This window comes from Phoxinus phoxinus (genome assembly GCF_949152265.1).
Source record: "Phoxinus phoxinus genome assembly, chromosome: 5".
Lineage (NCBI taxonomy): Eukaryota > Metazoa > Chordata > Actinopteri > Cypriniformes > Leuciscidae > Phoxinus > Phoxinus phoxinus.
The window spans coordinates 29,430,846-29,450,112 of record NC_136880.1 but is presented as its reverse complement, the minus strand read 5'-3'; the positions used below and the strand labels follow the sequence as shown (position 1 = coordinate 29,450,112).

Here is a 19,267-nt window from a genome sequence, read left to right as displayed (position 1 = left end):
TACTTTTACCCAGTTTCCTTCTCATTACTCCCAAAGTAAATGTACGTATCCTTAAAACATTGAATTAAAACAACCATTTAAAAACGCCTACATAAAGCTTGTAGTCCTCTGTTAAAGTGAAATTTGGCTGATGGTGCACTGAGCAACAGGTGGGATAATCCAGTTTCTATTGGATTGGTAGTGGGATTTGCTTGTAGTTTTAAGCGCAGTATTACACTTGCAGTATCATGGCATTGGTCAATCCTTTAATCGCTTACTATTTTAAAGCTATAATTAACCACCCAATGAAATAGAGTAAATTACATTCACCTATATTCCACCAAATGTATCAAACCATGACTTTAGTTACTGTGTCAATGATGCTAAGGTGATCAACATAATATTCCAATAGCAATGGTATATGGAATTTACTGATTTACTTTGTTTGCATAAGAAAACAATACTTTGCAAATGGTGGGAATCAGACTTAAATATCACAACTGAAGAACACCTTTGGTCAGAGTTGTGTAAAGACAGTTTACCTGCCACTATCAATGCACGGTACAGGCTTGTTCACTATAATTTCCTTCATCAGTTGTATTTGACTCCAGAGAAAATTCACAAGTTTAAGCCTGATCTACCGGATGCATGTTTCCGATGTGCTGCAGATGTGGACACTTTCCTACACTGTACTTGGTTGTGTGTGAAGGTGAGAGATTTCTGGATGGACTTTTGTGATGTCTTGGATAAGATTACTCAAATTTAATTACCTGTTGACCCAGAATTTAGCTGTCTGGGGAACTTTATGAAAATTGATAAACCACTTCACAAATTTCAAATACATTTTTTGGAAATGGCCCTGGCACTGGCAGTGGTCAGAAAGTGTATTGCTGTCACATGGAAGTCTGATTACCTTCTATATATAACTAAATGGTATTTAGAAATGAATAACTGTGTCCCTTTAGAAAAAATAACATATAACCTTAGAAAGGGATACAACACTTTTATTAAAATTTGGCAGCCCTATCTAGATTATGTGGATAATGTGATATTGGAATGTGACTGACCTCGAAACATTGTACACCTACTTTAAAATAATGGAGCATCTTTTTGGTGAGGTGGGATGGGGGTATGTTTGTTTGTGTTTGTTCTCGTTCTTGTAAACTGAAAATTAAGTATTCCAAAATAGAAAAAATGAAAACAATACTTTGCTTTGTCATTATAAAATAACTGACTGGAATAAAATAAGTGTCTGGAAAGAGAAAACTCCCAAGAACTCCCAAGTCAAAAATATATAAAAAATAATTTTATTTACAAATCAAAAATATCACTTGGATGTCCGTGCTCTTTGAGAAGGTGCGGTTTGGGAGCCAGAACCAGAGCTGTTCCTCTGCCCCAGTGCGGCGGTTTGTTCGGCACTGTGATGTTTCCTCATGTGTCGCACCAGCAGCTGGCGGTCTGGTGTGGAATACTGGCACAGGTGACAAGGGAATGACTCTCCTGTGTGATGACGCCGTGAATGGAGGTCTAAGCTCTTCTTCTGGATGCTAAAGCAAAACGCAGAGGGTTATTCTTAGCTAGAGACGTAGTATGAAACAAGTGTAGTCTGTCAACTTTTTGACAGGCGAGTGCATGTACCTGCTGTATGGACAGTACTGGCAGCAGTAAGGCTTTTCTTGTGTGTGCGTCCTTGAGTGTCGGCGCAGAGAGCTTCTGTCAATAGAAGCATAGGAACACTGCGAACACTTGTATGGCTTCTCACCTAAACCAAAAAGAAAAACAAATCACTGGAATTCTCACACTCAGGCAGTGCAATGTCATGGCAACTGTTCTATGAGAACCAGATTTTTGAAAAGAATTCCATTAAGCTTTAAATCTCTGCATGTCACCATGAGCCGTCTTTCTCCATATATTTTCTCCATTTCTAATTAAAGTAGCGTGGGAAAGTCATTTAATGGCCTGGCTCTGATAATAATCATTTCTGTTTAGTGACCCGGAATAATAATGGAGATGGATAAGATGCGTCACTTCCATTTCGAAAACAACAATCTATTGCCACTGCAAGATTTATATATATATATATATATATATATATATATATATATATATATATATATATATATATATATATAAAAGAGTGTTTAATATTAAAAGATGATATCTAAAATGTGATTAATACTGCACCTGTGTGGACGCGGAGGTGCTGTTTGAGTGAGGCTTTGAGACGAGTGCAGTAGTGGCAGTGTGGGCACTTAAATGGCTTATCTCCTTGATGAATGCCCATGTGACGCCGCATGGTCAACTTGGTCGAAAACTTCCTGTACAGAGATAGACAGAGGTAAATTATAGAAAACTGACAATCAATAATTATTTGAAGGAAAAGGAAAGGCATGTTAAGCTTGATTATTCTAGATATTATTTTTTATTTTTTTTTATCCTGACAGATAATGTTTGGGACCAGTAAGATTTTATTCATACTTTTATTCAGCAAGGACACATTAAATTGATCAAAAGTGACATATATGATGTTACAAAAGATTTCCACTTCAAATAAATGCTGTTATTTTGAACCTTTTATGTATCTGTTTTATGTATCTGTCTGTTTTATGTATCAATCCTTTGAACAGTAGTGTATGTACTATAATATACGACCACATTAAGATGCTACACTTCAGTAGCAGTCTCTTTGTCAAGATAATTTAGCAAGGAAAGAAATTATTCTCATACTTGTCACAGAGGTTGCAGCAGAACTCTTTCCGTCTAGAAACAGTGAGTCCAACAGATGTCTCACCCTTCAGGTGAACCACTCTGTCCTTTCCTCCTTCTTTGCTCTTTTCCCTTCCCGCAACCATGTTTTTCAACCTCTTCTTCCTAACCTGGGACCATGACTCTGGCTTCATTCCTCTGAGGCATTCTGGGTATTTGGTGGATGAGTTAAGTTGCTGGTTTTCTCTGAGTACAGGCAAAGAAGTCGGTTTCAGCAGTCTGACAGTCTCACCAAATACTCTTTAAAGCAGTGGTTCTAAACCTTTTTGACTCAGAGACCCCTATTGTCCACAATCATTTTTGAATATAATAAATCTATGGACCCTCATTGTTTCTGTAAATTACAGGATTCCAGTTTCAAGAGCCGAATGTTCTTCAGGGTTCTCTTGTTAACCAATGAATTTGTATGATTTTTTTTCATTCATTTGTGATTTACTTAATAAAGATTAAGGATGAGGTTGATATTTTTAATAAAGATTAAGGATGAAATATTTTATACATTTTTATTTCTACCCGATGATAACACAAGATACTTACATACTGTGAGCGATCTGTTTTTCTTGATCAGTCTGTTTGTGTTGAGTGTGAATATGCTTCAGGGTTTTCTTCCATGACTTGTCTAAAAAAAAAAAAAAACAGATATAAGAAACAAAAAAAATTAACAGAAATACAGAGCAAGACAAAGAAAATAGCTATGAAATGTTTCAAATGATTAAACAGAGTTTATGATTTTCGGAGTCAGGGACAAAAAAAACGTATCCAATATTGAATAATAAAAAAAATGTATTGCATGTTACGGGTCTGGACAAAATAAATATTAAAAAGTAAACACTTTTTAACAAACACTGCTATTGTGATTATGCTTTGGATCTCAACCAAGTTTTAGGGTAAATCTAGCGCATCAATTCAGCAAAGATGATTTTGATCTGTACATCTTGCAAAAACACATATTATCAAAGTCATTTCAAAACTTACAATTATTTTACTGGGGTCAAGTCTTTCAAAATATAAATAATAAATAATTTGTACCTTTGAAATCACAGTGTAAGCATTTAAATCCTTCTTGAAAATGACATTGTTGGTGTATTTCCCACTCCTTCCCTGAGTGACACCATTCCAGGCACAGAGAACACTGCACCAGCCCCCCAGACTCAGATCGACAGTGATGGCGCTGATTATGCCTTTCTTCATGTGCTTCACAAGAATCAGCTCGCCTAAATGTCCTGGGGCAAACACTACACTTATGCCTCTTTGAGCCTTTTCTTTTTCCATGTCCCCTCCAGTGTTGCTCCATATCAACCCACTCCTCTGATTCGCAACCGCAGCGAGGGCATCTGAAGCCTTGGTCTCCACTATGGCATTTTAGGTGCACCTCTAGCATGCTACGACTGGATGCAACTGTCTGGCAGAGGATACAGGCCAATCCGCCATCCTCCTCCTCAGGCGGCTTCTGCATTTCAGCATCCATGCAGGCATCTCCAGCATCCTGCTCACCTTCTGGATGGGATAGGCTTTTTGTTGAATTTGCAGACTGAGGTTGACACTTAGTGCTTGAGATTCTGCACAACCCAAGAGTCATGAGATGAGCCGACTGGGCCATTTCCTCATCCTGAACTTCTGTGTCCATTCCACTGTTCAAAGGAACAGTCAGATCTGTGCCAGTATCCTCTAACTGAAACACCGGTTCCTCCTCGCTGTCCTCATCATGCCTACCCTCCTCAAAGAGTGTGCTCACCTTCATAAAACAAAAGTTAACATGTAAATTCTCTAATATTTCAAACTAAATTAAAGGAATAATCCACCCTAAAATGTGAATTCTGTCATCATATACTTCTTGTTCCAAACATGTATGACTTTCTTTTGTGGAACATAAAAGAAGATATTTTGAAGAATGTTGGTAACCAAACAGTTTTGGTTTCCATTGAACTGATTACCAATATTCTTAAAAAATATATTTATGTTCCACAGAAAAAAGTCCATCACACAGGTTTGGAACAACATGAGGGTGAGTCAATTATGACAGAATGTTCATTTTTGGATGGACTATCCCTTTAACATTGCAGGAATCTTTATAGTCACCTCACAAGTTTGTGCCACATGCAAGTTGCCATCAGAGTTGGAGCCCAGGCCAATGTCACATGACCGTGGGCTGATGTTTTGAAACATTCCGTACATCGGTAGGAGGAAAGACATACGCTCCATGTCCATCTGATCCTCGTTGCTTTTTGAGCCAGAATGAAGGTCGCTCTCTAGGTCGTATGGAGAGCTGTTGTGGTCGACCTCATCTTCATCAACAACCCTCATTCCTACGCCCAAACTCTCCTCATCCTCTTTATCCAGACATGGCAGATGGGGGCATGGGGACACTTGATCATGTCTTTCCGTGACATGATGGCTAATCTTGGCTTTTTGGTTGCTGGTAAATTGACAGACTCTACATCGGTATACTTCAACTAAGAAAGCTTCTACTAAAGTGGACACATGAGCTTCAATGCCCTCGGCTGAGCTGCAGTAGAGACTGGAAGTGACACTATCTTCTGCAATTCGAAGGGTTACAGGTTGAACGTCTTGATATGCATCTTTAAACCCACCCATTCTATCTAGGAAACAGTAGAGGAAGAGGAAAATAGATCAGTTATTTATTAAACGGTCTTGTAAATTATCCTAAGTAGGCTACGAAATATTTATTGTTTTTTAATTAACAAATAATGTTAAATAAAGGAATGTATGTGCATATTGATAGCTTCCATTCAGATGTTTCTGTTATTTTTGAAAGACCCTGCTGTGCTGAATTGTTTTACGAATATAGTCGATTCACAATGTCTGACTGTGATATCAGTAACGTAACGTTACTAACTTCAAAATAAACAATTAATCTAACACATATTCTAAATATGAATTTAAAAGGTTCTGATTAGATATTTGCGAACAGGTGTACCTAATAAAGTGTCCGGTGAGTATATATGTGTAAATGATGTACGTACCTGCTTCAAACAGAGTGGTGTCTTTAAATTACGTAGCTTGTGCTGCGGAAGCTAACGTGCGGTTTAGGGACCACGGTGTAATTACAATCCACAGCAAAAAAATGTGACATTTTCTATATTTTTCTCTGTACTGACCAAACGAAACGTTGTTTTCGTGGACGGCCCAAATGTACAACTGCTTTAAGTGTGTAGGCAAAATAGTGAACACTTGATGAAAACTGTTCGTAGACAAGACATTTTCGAAGATCCCTTCGTTCGTCAGCGTTTTACACACTGCGCATGCGTTGATTGGTAAAGAATGACCCCAATGAACTTAACCGATTAGTGTGTCGATTCAGTGATTCAGTCAGGTCAGTTAAAATGTCCCTTTGCGGGTAGCCACTTTATAATGTATAGTGAGAGGAAAATGTTAAAACCCTTTTAAAATGAATATTTTGAATAGGAGGTGGTTGTTTATTTTAAAGTTAGTAATGGTATCAAAGCCAGACTGAACTGTGAATCGACTCTTTCCCCCCTCCAAACGACTCAGCACCAGCACAACCACAGCAGAATAAATCAAGATGGCGAACACGGACGCATTAGCCAAAACAATAGCGAAGGATTATGTGTAAGTTACACCATTACGGCCTTTATATCGCATTATTTTGATATTTAAATAAAAGTTACATGTATTGAAAATGAAAACGTTTCCGTACAACTGGTTTGACATGCAGTTTTCGGTCAATATCTGTTAACACTTCTGTCCGTCTCTATGGTCGACGTAAACCAGCTTGTTTTTCTATATACTTTAAAGTTTAAACGAACAACAATAAAACATAAGTCTTGAATACTTTGTAATTGTAGACATTTATCTTCATACATTCTAGCAAACCTGGCTATCCATGTTGTGCTTGTTGGAAAGTAGATTCATATCATACTACTATTCTCTACTCCTTTCCAGAGATGATATGGAGAGCTCTGACAGCGTGGATGAAAATGAACATGTATCCGGTGAAGATGGAGCTAGAAAAGCAAATAACTTGGACTTCGCTAGGGTGGAAAAACACAAGAGAAAGAAACACAAACATCGAAGCAAGCACAGAAAACATAAATATCCCTCACCAGATGAGAAGGACCATAAACACAAGTACAAACACAAACATAAGCGAAAACACAGAGACTCATTCCATGACGACAAAGACTGTTCTGCTGGCTATGAAGGTGCTGTCATCTCTCCAAAGCGATCCAGATTTGATGACCTTGCTGCTCTAGAGGATCTGGAGAAACAGAGGGCCATGATTCAAGCAGAGCTTGATAATGAGCTAATGGAAGGGGCTGTGCAATCAGGTATGGGACTGATATTACAGGGTTATAACTCTGATGATTCAGAGGAGGATGGTGAGGTCCAGGAGGCAGTGCAAAATGGTGAGCAACAGAGACAAGGTCTCATTGACTATGTAATGGCTAAGGGACATGCTGAAAGATCTCGACAGGATTGCATAGATGATGAAAAATTTGATTCTCTGCTGGAAGGCAGAAGCACGTCTGAGGAGAGGTCATTCCAGGCTCATAAATCAGAAATTAGAGTTAGTAAGACTGGGTTAGATGTTAATATCTGTGAGAGGCCTAGTGGTCCCAGCCAGGCGAGGGAGCAGAGACGATCCCGAAGCATTGAGAGATCCAAAGACGGTGGTCAGAGGTCCAAATCTCCTGTGAAGTCCAAGGGATTGCCATCAAGCTACAAAAAATCAGCTACACGGCCCGAAGAGCAAATTGTAGACCACAGATCCTCAGCGAGAAGGAGCAAATCTAGATCTAAAGAAAGAAACACCAACTTGCTAGAAGCTGACAGGGAGAGAGACAAGAAATCAGACAAGGCACCCTTAAAAGAAGCCTCATCTGGAAAAGAGAATCGATCTCCTAGCAGAAAACAAGGTCCAGAACAGCACAGCCAGTCTGTGCGTCCCAGGGGCCTTCGCTCACCTGAACGCTTCCCTGATGTGCAGAGCACAGACAGGGCATCCAGACAGGATAGATCTTCATGCCAGAACAGATCCCCTCCAAGGAGAGGGCGATCTCGGTCGGTTGAGCGGAGACGGAGGGAAGAAGAGCGTCAGAGACTCCCCAATGACAGGTTATTTTTCTTTCTTGCTCTGTTCATTTAAAGTTGACATGAAATCAAAATTTACCCTATTTACTTTATTAGCCGCATATTACTAGTCTTGTGGTGGACAATTAATCCGTGCAAGTTAATACACAGAAAAAAAGGGTTTGCCTTGGTAATCTTTAATCAAAGTCTGAAAATTTACTTCCGGTCTGAAGTAGGAGACTTTGGCGGTTTGGCGGCTGAAGTAGGTTTGGCGGCTTGGGTTGAAAACGCTTAACCACTTGCCTCAAACCGTCAGTCTGCTATGAGCAGAGATGGAGAGGAGGAGTGCTAAAGTAAAACCCTGCCCTCTGTTCAATATTTCGTTTTACTGGGAAATACGTCACAACACTGGAGAAAAGTCGTTTGCAACTTCCGGTTCACGCGGACTTTAAATCTTTGATAGAAACGATTGTGTCATTGCTCTAACTTTTCAAGCTGGCCAGAATTCCACCATCATTTTTTGTAATTGCGTCTGTATTCAATCAGTGTTGTTATTATTGTTAAATATAAAACTAAATCTATAACTATTCAAAATATGTTTTGTTAATTTAAAATCTGCAATAAAATCAAATCTAAATATTAGATAAAAAAATAATATTAATGTAAATGAATAGGCTAAGTAATTAATAAATAAATATTGTAATAGTATTTAAATAATATACTATTAATAAACTATTAATAAATTATATATGTTAGTTTATAAACGCATTATTATTATTACTAATATTGTTTAAATATGGATGTTCCTTGTTACCCAAAAATCTTTTTTGTATACTCGTTTTCATACTTTTTTGTTATACTCACAGGATGCGATCTCGTGATGAGGTAGGGGGCCATAGAGAGGAGAGTCCCGGTCTGAGCTCCAGACGAAGGTTAAACCACTCGCCTCTCAGACGAAGGTCCCGTTCTCCCAGAAGACGAAGCAGCAGGTCTCCTTTCAGATACAGGTGACTGGTGTACTGTAGCTTTTAAATCTGCAACACTGCAACTCCTCATTTAGAGGATACAAATGTCCAAGAGGCTTAAAAAACTGAGAGCTTTCTGTCTCTCCATTGACAACTACCACTTTGATGCTTCAAAAAGTTCATTTGAGATCATAAAACGAATCTATATGAATTGAGCAGTTTATTACAACATTTTCTGAAGAGACACGCTTGCTTTATATGATAAACTGATTTTATTCACAGAAAATATATATAATAAACACTCATAAACTCATCAATTGTGGTAAATGGAAGCTCAAGTATGTTCGCTTGAACCAAATTAGGTTCATTCTTATGTGTTACACAGTACAGCACGTTTGAGCTTCCTCAAGAGGTTTGTTCTCGTGCATCAAGCAGGTTCGGTTGAGCTTCTGTTTGTTTGCTGATTAATGTGTATAAAATCCTAAATTAAATCTGTTCATCACATAAAGGGATCAAGTCTCTTCAGAAAATTTGGACTAAACCGCTCGATTCAAATGGATTAGTTTTACACAGAATGTGTAAAGCAGATGTTTTACCCCTACTGTGTTTCTTTCTGTAATGCCTTTTTTAATCTCTCAGTAGCATTAAAACTGCATTAATACTGTGTGGATCTAGGGAGCGTGACAGGATGGAGCGCAGATGGCAGGGGCGTTCAGGATCACAGGAAAGGCGGAGGAGAAGGAGCAGGGAAAGAGAGGACATGTTTAAGGGCAGTCTGTCTGAAGGAATGAAGGCTGAGCAGGAGGACTCCGATGATGAAGTGTGAGTATTAAGGAAAATTATGTTTTGCTTCAATGTTGTTGATCGTATTTGGTTTAAATACGAATTCTACAATCTTTGTCTAGGATTGAGGATTATGACGTTGATGAAGAGGACGAGGAGGCTTTGATAGAGCAGAGGAGGCTTCAGCGCTTGGCCATCGTGCAGGTCAGAATATGTTTAATTTATTCTATGGCTTTTACTTTGTTTTAGACATTCACTAATGTTTGGGGTCAATAAGATTTTTTTTGAGGGGATTTTTAAAAAAAATCTGAGAAATTTCCTCCCAGTCATGGTTAGAGAGTCAGACTGGTAAGACGAAGGTTAAGACGAAGCAAGGCACCTAACCCCCAATGTGTGTGTGTGTGTGTGTGTACTTAAGTTTTTCCATCACAGGGGGATGTATTAAAATAGAAAACTGTTTTTTTAAATTGTTATATAATTTCACAATATTGCTGTTTTTACTGTATTTTTATAAAATGCAGCATTGGTGAGCATAAGAGATGTCTTTAATTTATTTTTTTAAATATCTTACTGACTCCAAACGTTTGTAGTACATAATGTGATTGTATTTGTAATATGTCCTGTACAGAAATATAAGCCAGAGAATGAGGACAGTAACATGTCAGGACTCTCAGATCACGGCAGTCCTCAGAGTAGCACTCGCAGCCGATCGCCGTCACCTGATGACATCCTGGAGCGTGTGGCTGCTGATGTCAAAGCCTATGAGCAAGAGAACCTGGACACATTTGAGGATAATGTGAAGGCAAAGCTTAGTCTTGTCCCTCAAGAAAAAACAGGTATATCATCTGCAAAATAACCTTTAATTAAACATGTAGATGTCCTTTCCACTTAAAAATGTTTTGCACAACAAAGAAGTTGATATTGATTGACAAACGTTTAAAATGATGTACACTCACATGAGATAAAGACTTAAGTCAAATCAGTGGTTTAGTCCATTATTTTCATTATAAACAAAAAATATTGCCTTAGAATTAAATAAAAGACTGGATAGATTGGATTCAAAGTTTCACATCCATACTACTACTTTTGTTATGGTAACCCTCCTATGTTTGACATTTCTGTGACTGCACTGGTAATCGAAAACATTTGCTTAATGCTTCCATGCCAATAGATGTCAGTATTGTTAGGGAATTTACAGACCCAAGTACCAGATATGATTAAGACCAGTGCTGCGTTCCAGTCCACTTTTAGACACGCACTTGCGAACTTCCCTAAGCACTTCCCCTCGGGGGAATCCCTGCCGCCAATTTGAAGTGCGTTCCACTTCGTGAAGTTTATATGGACAGACCCTCGTTCCCTCGATTTTGACAGAGGGAGTGAGTCTACTTCATATGTACACTTCAGGCACCTATATGTCCCACAATGCAGTACGGTTGTGACGTCACCACAGATCTCGTCTAATCACCACCACAACAAACAACTCTATGATATATTAATTATATATTTTTATTTTATTTAAAACAACCCAAACACACCTATACATTTGGATGCTGCTTTAAACAAATACTTAAAGGGATTAAAAAAAATTAGCTGATTCCAAGTGATCAAGGGCTTAGGACATTCCAGTTCAGCCCATTGCAGTTTCCGCCAGTAGTGGCACTCATGCAACGTAAGCAATGACAAACATCTGAGTGAACGAGACGGAGGGAAGTTAGCGAGTGAAGGGCATGACAAATTTGGACTGGAACGCAGCCATGGAGCTGCCTGAAGTATATGAAGTAGACTCCCTTGGTCAAAATCGAGAGAACGAGGGTCTGTCCATATAAACTTCCCTCGTCCACTTCACGAAGTGGAACGCACTTCAAAATGGCGGCAAGGATTCCCCCTAAGAGGAAGTTCGCAAGTGCGTGTCTAAAAGTGGACTGGAAGCAGCCCAGGAGTTAGAAGTGCAGTCAATTTAAGACAAGAGTCAGAATTATAGTAAATGAAAGAGAATTTTACTGAAGATAGTTTTCAGTTTCATCAGGCAGAAGTCAGCTTCAAGACTAACACAGAGTTCGTAGGCAGCCCCGCTTACAGTTACAAAGATCACAGCAATTATATCCTTTACCAAGGTTAAGCTATGTCCTTGCTTCAGGTTGAACGATTCTGATTGGCTAAGAAATAGATAAACATAGTAGTTATCCACACATGGACAGATAGGCAGTAGCACATCTCCATAGTCTGTACAGCTGACAAAGACTGTGTGTCCAGGCGTCAGCATGTCGAAGAAAACAAGTCAGTCAATCTCCAATAACGCCACTTGTTCCTTAACCTGTAACAAAGAATACTAACACACACACCGACACGCATCTTCTTCAAGGTTGGATTTGTCCAGGCTGTAACTATAAACAGTAGAGTCTTCTTAAAACATCACAATAACATGTTCTTTCTCTCAATGAGAGGAGACTTTTAATCTAACAGTAAAGTAAGGTCCCTTAAACTATAGACTTCAATGACCTCTGTGACCATAGTTGTCAGGGTACCCTTGAAAAGCAGATGAATGAAGTGACACATGTTAAAGAAGTCCATAATTAATTTCTGGTAGACAGGGCTAAATGAGCAAGCACTGTTACTGCATTCCTGAAATGGGGCAGACCCTTCAGTCACCTCTCAGATTTAATACAGACATTAAAAAATACATGAAAATAACATTTCAGCAATCACACTGGTAACTTCTATAACAAAGTAAAATCTCATAAGCCTAGAGAAGTCATTCAACTCATGTGATATTTAGAAGGGAAAATAGAATCCAGAATCCACCCCTTCAGTATAAAGTCCAAAACGGCTCTCATATTAGTTGTTTAGGAAGATGAGGAAACGGCCATTAAAATATGAGACATGAAACATTCACTCTGATGTAATGCAAGGTGGTCTGATACATTATTAGCGATTCTACGTTCCTTTCATTGCATCATTGTTCTTTTTCTTTAGGTGCTAATCTGAAAAAGCCAGCAGCCCCTGATATGTTCACAGAGTCAGATGACATGTTCGCTGCTTACTTTGACGTGAGTAGCCAAGTTCCTGCTTTCCATTGTATAGGTCAGTGGCTTTGCAAGCCCCAGAATTTGATTGAATTTGTCCATGTAAGGGGATCTCTACAGGTAGAGTTGCATAGTCCTGTGCAAGCTGTTGTTTCTGTTCTGGAAACTTTGTTCAAAGCTTTTTTATTTGAAGTGGGTAATCTGACTCTCACTGGCGCTCACTGGATCTCGAGGCCTCTCAGACTTTGAAATGGTCTCTTACGGTGTCAGTCACTCATTGATGAATGAACGTTTTAATCAACTCTTAATTCAGTTGTGTTGACAATGACAATTCCACTAATCTCTCTCCAAAGAGTGCCAGGTTACGAGCCGCAGGCATTGGAAAGGACTTTAAGGAGAACCCAAGTCTCAGAGATAACTGGACAGATGCAGAGGGCTATTACCGTGAGTTTGTTGTCTTGTAGCAAATGCTGTATTTAAATCTGTAGAATCCATGTTAAAAGAGAAAATCAAAAACGTGATTGTTCTTTTAATGTATTCAGGTGTGAACATTGGCGAGGTGTTGGACAAACGGTATGGGGTGTATGGCTACACTGGACAGGGTGTCTTTAGTAATGTTATACGAGCCAGAGACTTGCCCCGAGCCAATCAGGAAGTGGCAGTGAAAATAATACGCAACAATGAGATGATGTAAGGCGCTTCCCTTAAAAGCTGAATGCTTAGCCTTTAAACATTTCTGTCTAGTACAGTTGGATTTCTTAACCAACACCATACATTGCGATTTTGATATGTCTAATTGTGTTGTAAGGATTTATTTAGACAAGAAATTAGATTGAGTAGATGTTGTCTTCATGTGACCGAAGCCCTTGGTTTCTCCCACAGGCAAAAAACGGGCCTCAAAGAGTTGGAGTTTCTGAAAAAACTGAACGACGCCGATGCAGATGATAAGTTCCATTGTTTGCGGCTATTTAGACACTTTTACCACAAGCAACATCTGTGTCTGGTGTTCGAACCACTCAGGTACATTAGTCAACAAGAATCTATGCATGTGAATCTATCAAGGCAGCTTGAGTTCTTTTACTAAAGCAACTTTTTTGTTTTGTTGCTTTAGCATGAACCTGCGGGAGGTGTTGAGGAAGTATGGCAAAGACGTTGGGCTTCACATCAAGGCTGTGCGCTCGTACAGCCAGCAGCTTTTCCTGGCCCTCAAACTCCTCAAGCGCTGCTACATTCTGCATGCTGACATCAAACCTGACAACATTCTGGTGGGTCACATTCTCTGTAAATATTGGACTCTAGCTTTCATTTCTGTCTTATAAGATGAATGTATTTGACTCTCTCTGAAGGTGAACGAATCCAAGACCATCCTCAAGTTGTGCGACTTTGGCTCAGCGTCTCATGTTTCTGACAATGACATAACACCATATCTGGTCAGCCGTTTCTACAGGGCACCTGAGATCGGTAAGTGTGCTGTGAATTGAACTAAGAAAGCAACTGTACCTAATTAAAACAAACTTAAATTAAATTAAACCATCTTAGTGCATTGAATATGAATCTGTTCTGTAAAGCATTTTTCTTCCTCTTTTTGCAGTAATTGGAAATTCATATGATTATGGAATCGATATGTGGTCTGTAGGCTGTACTCTATATGAGCTTTACACAGGAAAAATCCTTTTTCCTGGAAAGACAAATAACCACATGCTAAAACTTGCCATGGACCTGAAAGGAAAATTGCCTAATAAAGTAAGAATTAATTTACAGTACAATATTAGGAATTAAAAGGAAAATTAGAACCAAACAAACTAAAAACTGACCAAAATATTATTTAATATTCACAGATGATAAGGAAGGGTCTGTTCAAGGACCAGCACTTTGACCAAAACTTGAACTTTTTGTACACTGAGGTTGATAAGGTCACGGAGAGGGTAAGTGTTATATATTCCGTTCACGTTCATTATGTATTGTTTTTGACCTAATAACTTGGGTTATGATTTGGGTTAAAAAAAAAGTCATATTGCAATTTTACTGAAAGTTTTTTTTTTTTTTTTAAGCTTCCCTTTTGTTGACAACATACCATTTATTAGCACTTCTTATTTGAATTTTGGCAAGATGGTTATTATATGCAGAGACGAGTGTGTGTGGAGCATCTGCCTGAGTGTAAAGGAAAATGGCTGCACTTTACTCTGAAAAACACAGTGCATATTATTATTTAATTAAATTGTAGCCTTTTCAATTTGATAATCTCACTAAGCCATATTGTGAATTCAGTTTAATTCCAATTAATTGTGCAGGAAAAGATCACGATCATGAGCACCATTAACCCAACTAAGGACCTGTCGATTGACATGGTGGGCCGCCAGGCACTGCCAGAGGACCAGCGAAAGAAGGTCTTTCAGCTCAAAGATCTGTTGGACCAGATCCTGATGCTGGACCCTGCCAAGCGGATCACCATCAACCAGGCATTACAGCATCCTTTCATCCAGGAGAGGATATGATCAGCAGCATACCTCAGAGACTCATGATGGTTTTGTATCTGCAGATATGACTCAGACAACAAAAGACATTTGCATATTTTATTGCCATGCTATTTTATTTTCATTTCTGATTCAGTCATTTTTAGTGCAGGAGTCAGGACACACTCAAGATATACGTTGATTATTTTTTTATTATTATTTTAGATGACCTACAATGCACCCCGTAAAATGTAAAGAGTAAATTCTTTCAAGATAATCTATATTGTTCCGATTTCATGCTTCATACACAGCTTCTTGTAGCAGCTAAAATGATATTGCCAGATATATTTGATATTACGATCAAGGTTCAGAATGTAAGAATATCCATCTTTGTGCTAAGTTTGCACACCTTATATTTTGTATAATTCTAGAATTTGATGTAAACCAAATATTACTCAACCACCAAGGACTGTTTAGAGTGTGACATGAGTCAGGCCAGCATAAATGCTGTCTATATCCACCCTCCCTTAGGTGTGAGAGTGAGAACGCAACCTGGCGTGCGGGCCCACGGCATGCCCCTTGCCCTAGGTGTGTTTCTGCTGAATCTGAGGTCTTGGGTCCTGCTTGACCTGATCTGCAGGGAAAGCCTCCTCTGTAAAGGCAGGTTGTACACCTCTATTGGTACACTGAAGGTAAGCTAACCCTTCCAAAACAAACGGCATCATTTTGCGTTCTTTTCAAGACCCAAAATTAAGCGTCATCAGGCCCTTTTGGCTTCTTCTGCTTAAAAAAAAGAAAAGAAAAAAAAGAAGTAATTTGGAGAAATGGATGCCTATTAAAACCTTTTGTTTCCCTGTTGCTCTGTTCCAAAGCCTAGTGAGACATCATAGATATGCAATTTATTACCATTCAAATGATTGGGGTTGGAATAAATAAAACATTTTAATAAGCATTCAAGCTTTTATTTGATCAAAAATACAGTTTAAAAACTGTAATATTGTGAAATGCTACATTTTAAAATAAAAGGCAGTTGTGCTGCCTAATATTTTTTTGTAGAAACCTTGATAGTTTTTTCTAGATTCTTGATGAATATAAAGATCAAAAGAACCGCATTTATTTGAAATGTAAATATTTCAGAACTTTATAAATGTCTTAACTGTCATTTTCGATCAGTTGGAAGCATCCTTGATGAATAAAAAAAATAAAAATGTACTGACCCCAAACTATTGCTCAATACTGAAAATTGTAATTTAAAAAAAAGTGAAATAATTTAAACAGACTATTTTACCCCAAATAAAATGGACAGTGGGGTAGCTCACTAGGTTTTGAAACAGAGCTTCTGTTGTGGTTTCTCACAGAGACAAAACAGTCAGAATGACAGTTGCGGTCTCAAAAATGGTTGGCACCGTTTATGGTTGACATTGAGGGTAAGAGTGAATCCAAGTATTTGCAATGGACCAAGCACCTTCAGTGTACTGCCTCCGATAGACATACCTCACCTTTTTCAGAGTTGTCACACTTGTCATAGTTTTTGTATAACCTACTGAGTGCTTTTCAATATGCATGAGAATATGTATGGTTTCCAATGCACTACTGTACAAACCCTCTGGTGTGTTTTTCGCTATGTGTAGACAATTTAGATGTCTTTTTCTGTGACTGTTCTCGTGTTTGTGACCATGTTGTCTTTTGATACAGGGGTTTTCCTGCTCTGATCTATGAATCTGCTTGTTACAAGCGGTAATTGCTTCTTTATTCATATCTCAATTCCTTTAAGATACACCGGTCATAAAGTATAGCTCATGCTGGAAGAATTACCTGTTATCTTTTGCAAAGTCTGTCCTGCATGAAAATGGAATAATTTGAATTTATTGTAAATTCACATTATTTGTCATTAAACAACATAAAATAAAGATGTTTTGTGAGCAAAAAACACAAATTTATACTTCCCACAAGTTGTCTGTCTTTCAAGTTAATCTTAACGCTGTAAGACCATAATTCAGCGTCTTAGGAACCTTATGGTGGGTTTTGTTTCATCGACACTAACTGCTGTTTGTGCTATTTCTCCCATTGTTTCTTTGTGTTCGAGTATATTCTCTGGCCAATGGAGACACGTCTGTCCATCACCCTCCTGCCTGCCTCTGCTTTCAAAGGGACGAGACCTCTTCAAGGCCCTTTATCCAGGTCATTCCTAAAGGCATGTTTAGATCCAACACAAAGCAAAGCTCTGATTAGAAATAAACAGATAGTTCAGAGCTGATGCGTACGGGATTTATGTTCCCATCTCATCTGTAGCATCACTAAATGTTTTTTATTAATATTTGTATAAAATCCATCTTTTTTGGCTTGAGCTGTAGATCTGTACAGTGATCATTTCTGTCAAGGACCACAAATATGATAATAAGGGCCCCTTTCTAAAATATAGAGGCAGCTATATATTTTCATGTATTAAAACCCTGGTATATTGCATGTGAAATGAAATCTTATGTTATAATGAAAACATACTATACATACTATCATGTGAAAAAGAAAGTACACCTGTTTGAATTCTATGGTTTTACGTATCGGGACATAAATAATCGTCTGGTCATTAGCCGGTCTTAAAATTACCTGTGTCCTAAAAGACATATTACACCGTGTCATTATTTATTTAACAAAAATAAAGCCAAAAAGGTGAACCCATGTGTGACAAACTAAGTACACCCTATGATTTAATTGCTTGTAGAACCATCTTTAGCAGTAATAACTTGTAGTAATTTTCTAAATGACTTTCAGTCTCTCATATCGTTGTGAAGGAATTTTGGCCAATTCCTCTTTACAACGTTGCTTCAGTTCATTGAGGTTTATGCACAGCTCTCTTAAGGTCCCGCCACAGCATTTCAGTTGGGTTGAGGTCTGGGCTAGTACAAGTTATTATCTTTCTTTCTATTTTTGTTAAATAAACCATGACACTGTGTAATATGTCATGTGTTGTTGTTAATCTGAGGTTGTATTTACCTAATTGTAAGACCTGCCAAGGGCCAGATGATTTTTTATTATGTCCTGATATGTAAAATCATAGAATTCAAAAGGGTGTACTTTCTTTTTCACATGACTGTACAATACATATGTCCACTAGTAATTACCCAAGTTTAGTCCAATTATTCCAAGTTAATTTTGACTGACCTAAAATAAAATCACATTTCATAACACATTTTTCTGTACTTTTATAAATTATATCTATTGGTCTGATCACAGAATAAACTGTCCATATTCAGCTTCATGAAAACCTTGCATTCACTTTAGTTTGGTGTGAGCCACAGAGGTTTGTTCCTGGATTTTTTTGAATTTTTTTTATCCAAGACCTAAATATACTAATTTAGTCACTTTGTGTGTCAGCTGATAATTGTGTATTTCCCCAGGATATTTCAAAAACGTGTGCTTTCTGTAATGTCCCAAGATACTGCTATATTTATTCTCTGTATTGTAGGTGCTGTCTGATAAAGAAGACTCTTTAAGGAAATCTCATCTGGAAAAAGGTTTCTGTTTTAGCGAGAGCTCTTTATGAGAATTAAGCTGTTGATTTTAAGTTGACTACAGTATTAGCCTTTAAACAATTTGACAAAGTTACAGATACTGTTGTTGTTCTTTTTCTCAAATCATTTGGCCACATCCAAATGTATTTATGCAATATAACACTTTTATATCTACATTTGCAAGTTATATTTATATTTGAGTATATATAATTGAGTATGTGTATATATATTCCTCACAAATTAAATTATTGGCTCAACGAACATAATTTTCAATTTGGTATTACACATTCTAAATTTATCAACCAAAAGGTAATGCTTTTCCTTTTTATGAAATACATGTTTGCATGTCACCCACAAAAGTGACCTTTAATTTAAACCCCAACTAACCATTTTCAATTCTATTTTCAGGGTAAGTGTTAAAGTTTTCCCTACTGTCAATGTGACTCCAAGTGTGTGAAAGATCCTGACGGCCAGCTGCTTTCCTACTCTATTATTGAAGTGCCTTTCAAGAGCTCATCTCCTCATCCACTCTTGGGGGAAATGATCTACATCCATGCACAGCAAAACAATGTGTTCATTTTGTCACATTATATAGCCAGTATTGCACATTTTATAGAAACATGTCTGAATACTAATAAATGGTGAATTTGAAAATGACTTGTCTAGTTTCAATTCATTTTTACGTAGCATTGATATATTGATAACACTTCTGTAGTTACTTCTGTTCTTTTTTT

The 19,267-nt window shown here is 37.9% G+C and overlaps 2 protein-coding genes across 4 annotated transcripts; one reads left to right on the top strand and one right to left on the bottom strand.

Moving 5' to 3' along the window:
- Window positions 1–1,264: 1,264 nt before the first annotated feature.
- On the bottom strand, window positions 1,265–5,866 carry LOC306999057 (uncharacterized protein). 3 transcript variants are annotated; one of them, XM_079613461.1, is made up of 8 exons: window positions 5,730–5,866; window positions 4,825–5,345; window positions 3,775–4,480; window positions 3,283–3,364; window positions 2,707–2,931; window positions 2,164–2,297; window positions 1,618–1,741; window positions 1,265–1,526 (listed from the first exon to the last, which is right to left on the bottom strand). In XM_079613461.1, the coding sequence occupies exons 2-8, from the start codon at window positions 5,338–5,340 to the stop codon at window positions 1,307–1,309; spliced, it is 2,007 nt and encodes a 668-aa protein (XP_079469587.1). In that variant the 5' UTR covers window positions 5,341–5,345; window positions 5,730–5,866; the 3' UTR covers window positions 1,265–1,306. The 3 variants fall into 3 exon arrangements, with proteins under 3 accessions (XP_079469587.1, XP_079469589.1, XP_079469588.1); XM_079613463.1 differs by having other exon boundaries at window positions 4,825–5,341; window positions 5,730–5,849; XM_079613462.1 differs by lacking the exon at window positions 5,730–5,866 and adding an exon at window positions 5,684–5,724.
- Window positions 5,737–19,183, top strand: prpf4ba (pre-mRNA processing factor 4Ba). Its single transcript, XM_079613449.1, has 16 exons — window positions 5,737–6,079; window positions 6,259–6,336; window positions 6,670–7,842; window positions 8,664–8,804; window positions 9,438–9,584; window positions 9,668–9,749; window positions 10,174–10,381; window positions 12,519–12,592; window positions 12,922–13,012; window positions 13,111–13,258; window positions 13,451–13,588; window positions 13,680–13,833; window positions 13,915–14,029; window positions 14,160–14,311; window positions 14,407–14,493; window positions 14,860–19,183. Exons 2-16 carry the CDS (start codon window positions 6,290–6,292, stop codon window positions 15,061–15,063), a joined length of 2,961 nt encoding a protein of 986 aa, XP_079469575.1. The 5' UTR covers window positions 5,737–6,079; window positions 6,259–6,289; the 3' UTR covers window positions 15,064–19,183.
- Window positions 19,184–19,267: the final 84 nt, after the last annotated feature.

What these genes read in the sequence shown, in the direction of transcription:
- LOC306999057 (XM_079613461.1), bottom strand. Translation starts at nt 5,340, where the DNA reads ATGGGTGGGTTTAAAGATGCATATCAAGACGTTCAACCTGTAACCCTT. An exon ending in ATGTGGCACAAACTTGTGAG is followed by an intron (nt 4,481 to 4,824) that starts GTGACTATAAAG and finishes TGTTTTATGAAG; the next exon opens with GTGAGCACACTCTTTGAGGA. An exon ending in CTTACACTGTGATTTCAAAG is followed by an intron (nt 3,365 to 3,774) that starts GTACAAATTATT and finishes TTTTTTTTTTAG; the next exon opens with ACAAGTCATGGAAGAAAACC.
- prpf4ba (XM_079613449.1), top strand. Translation starts at nt 6,290, where the DNA reads ATGGCGAACACGGACGCATTAGCCAAAACAATAGCGAAGGATTATGT. An exon ending in AGGTCTCCTTTCAGATACAG is followed by an intron (nt 8,805 to 9,437) that starts GTGACTGGTGTA and finishes GTGTGGATCTAG; the next exon opens with GGAGCGTGACAGGATGGAGC. An exon ending in CTGGTGTTCGAACCACTCAG is followed by an intron (nt 13,589 to 13,679) that starts GTACATTAGTCA and finishes TTGTTGCTTTAG; the next exon opens with CATGAACCTGCGGGAGGTGT.